This window comes from Rhagoletis pomonella, unplaced genomic scaffold (genome assembly GCF_013731165.1).
Source record: "Rhagoletis pomonella isolate Grant_MI unplaced genomic scaffold, Rhpom_1.0 Rhpom_scaffold_00010, whole genome shotgun sequence".
In the NCBI taxonomy this organism is placed as follows: domain Eukaryota; kingdom Metazoa; phylum Arthropoda; class Insecta; order Diptera; family Tephritidae; genus Rhagoletis; species Rhagoletis pomonella.
The window spans coordinates 25,565,470-25,567,628 of record NW_023458564.1 but is presented as its reverse complement, the minus strand read 5'-3'; the positions used below and the strand labels follow the sequence as shown (position 1 = coordinate 25,567,628).

The window sequence follows — 2,159 nt, the reverse complement described above, 5'->3', positions numbered from 1 at the left end:
AAAAAAGTTGCGGTTTTTCCGCCGGGATTACAACTTTTGTTATATTTTAATACGTCCACCAAAATATTTCGGAAAAAAATTAAGAGTTAAGCGAGCTGGACCGATTTGAAAATACATCCAAACATGGAGTTTTTAAGAATAAAAATTGTTTCTTAAAGAACTTTTTGAAAGAAGTCCCCTCAGATGACTAAACAGATTAGGCTTAAAAAATCTGCATGAAAATATTTAAAAATCTTTTCAACGGAATTGTAATAATGAGATTTTTGATGCTGTTTTTTTTACTTTTTTCAAAGATTGATTTACAAAAAACTTAAATAACTGGGCCAAAACTATTGTGATTTAGACTTCTGGGGTCTCGGTAGAAAGGAATTTTCCCACTATTTTTATTTATGTGCAAAAAAAAGTTATTCGTGTCCCAATTTTTTTTTTTCAAATACCAACACATCTTAGATCAACTTTGAATGATGTTCGTTCATCCTACCTTTCTCTTTCATTCTTTGCATGAGCTTATTAGCAAAGAAATAAAAAGGGTGAGAAAATACCTTTCCAATGAAACTTCACAAGTCTAAATCGGAAGAGTTTAGGTTCAGTTATTCAAGTTTTTCTTATACCAATCTTTGAAAAAAAGTTAAAAAACAGCATAAAAAATCTCATTATTACGATTCCGTTAAAATTTATTTATGTAAAATTTTTAAGCTTAAGCCGTTTTGTCATTTGAGGGGGTTTTTTCAAAAAACATCTTTAAGAAACTAGTTTTATTAATAAAAAACTCCATTTTTGGAGGTATTTTCAAATCGGTCCAGCTCGCTCAAATCTTAATACTTTTCTGAAATAACGTCTTAAAATATAATAGAGTTTATAATTCCAATGGAAAAACTGTACCGATTTTTTTTTATCTAATATACATACATATCTGAAAATATGCGTTAGCAAAAAAATTCGAATACAGGGCACCCTCAGTAATCGCGACTCTCGATCAATGTGAAATCTCGATTTTCGCGAAGCACTATTTTTAACATTGCAACCTTTAAACGTTAGTCATCTGTTTGGCGAACAATCAGGCTTATTAATTGCATGATGAAATCTCCAAAAACGTAAATTTTTAATTACACCTGTTTATTATATATTAAACGTGCGATATGTAAATATGTACATATACGAAATAAAATGCAAGTTTATAAAATAAATGCATGTATGAAATTGATGGCTGGAATTTGGTTGTTTTTCTCTTAAATTTTATAATAAAAAAGGCCCAGTAATCGCGACAACCTCGGTTATCGCAACCACCACTGATTTTAATCTGTCGCGATTACCGAAGGGGTACTGTACTTGCAATTTTCATACATTTCATGGCTTAACTTATATTTCCGATGTCTTTTGCAGGATACTCATTCCTTGTTACTTGGATAACGTCATTTGTGATGGTCATAGTTCACGAGCGCGTGCCTGATATGAAACGATATCCGCCATTGCCAGACATTTTTCTCGACAACGTACCGCACATACCTTGGGCATTCCATATGTGCGAGATCACAGGCACGTTGCTGTTCCTAATCTGGAGCTGCGTTTGCATCTTTCACAAATACCGCCTTGTACTTTTGCGACGATTCTTTGCTCTCGCTGGCACAGTGTTTCTTCTTCGATGTGTCACAATGTTGATAACATCGTTGAGTGTGCCAGGCACTCATTTGCAGTGCAATCAGAAGGATTACGCAGTTGATGATACGGAGTAAGTGAATCAATGCGATTTTATATTTTGATAATGAATTGGAACTTCTATTATTTTCTACTATTATATAATTTCTTGGAGATATTTTAACATAAATAAAAACACCTGATGTGCCAAAAACTTATTATTGCTTTTGATTCCATAGCACCCCGGCTATACAACTATTCTACCATATTATGCTATCGCGGCTATATTAAAATTAGAGAAGAAATAAAATGTAACATCGTTACAGAAAGTATTTTTCATATTTGTATTAAGGCGTGGGGGGAAACCCGCTGGAAAACGCTAGTCCGCTATATAACTCAAAAACATTAAATTTTGAGTTGCGCCGTTACTGCAAATGTAAATGTAATTAGAAAAGTTTTTCCTAACAGCCGTCACCCTCAGCAAGCAATGGCAAACCTCCGAGTGTATTTCAGCCAAAAAAAAA

At 33.3% G+C, this 2,159-nt stretch overlaps 1 protein-coding gene across 1 annotated transcript in view; it reads left to right on the top strand.

The window, feature by feature from the left end:
* The window catches only part of LOC118746188 (sphingomyelin synthase-related 1), a 16,302-nt gene that overhangs the window by 8,627 nt on the left and 5,516 nt on the right, over positions 1-2,159 (top strand). Inside the window, exon 3 of the mRNA XM_036479995.1 lies at positions 1,384-1,729. Coding sequence (XP_036335888.1) covers positions 1,384-1,729 — 346 coding nt within the window. The remainder of the gene's footprint in view (positions 1-1,383; positions 1,730-2,159) is intronic.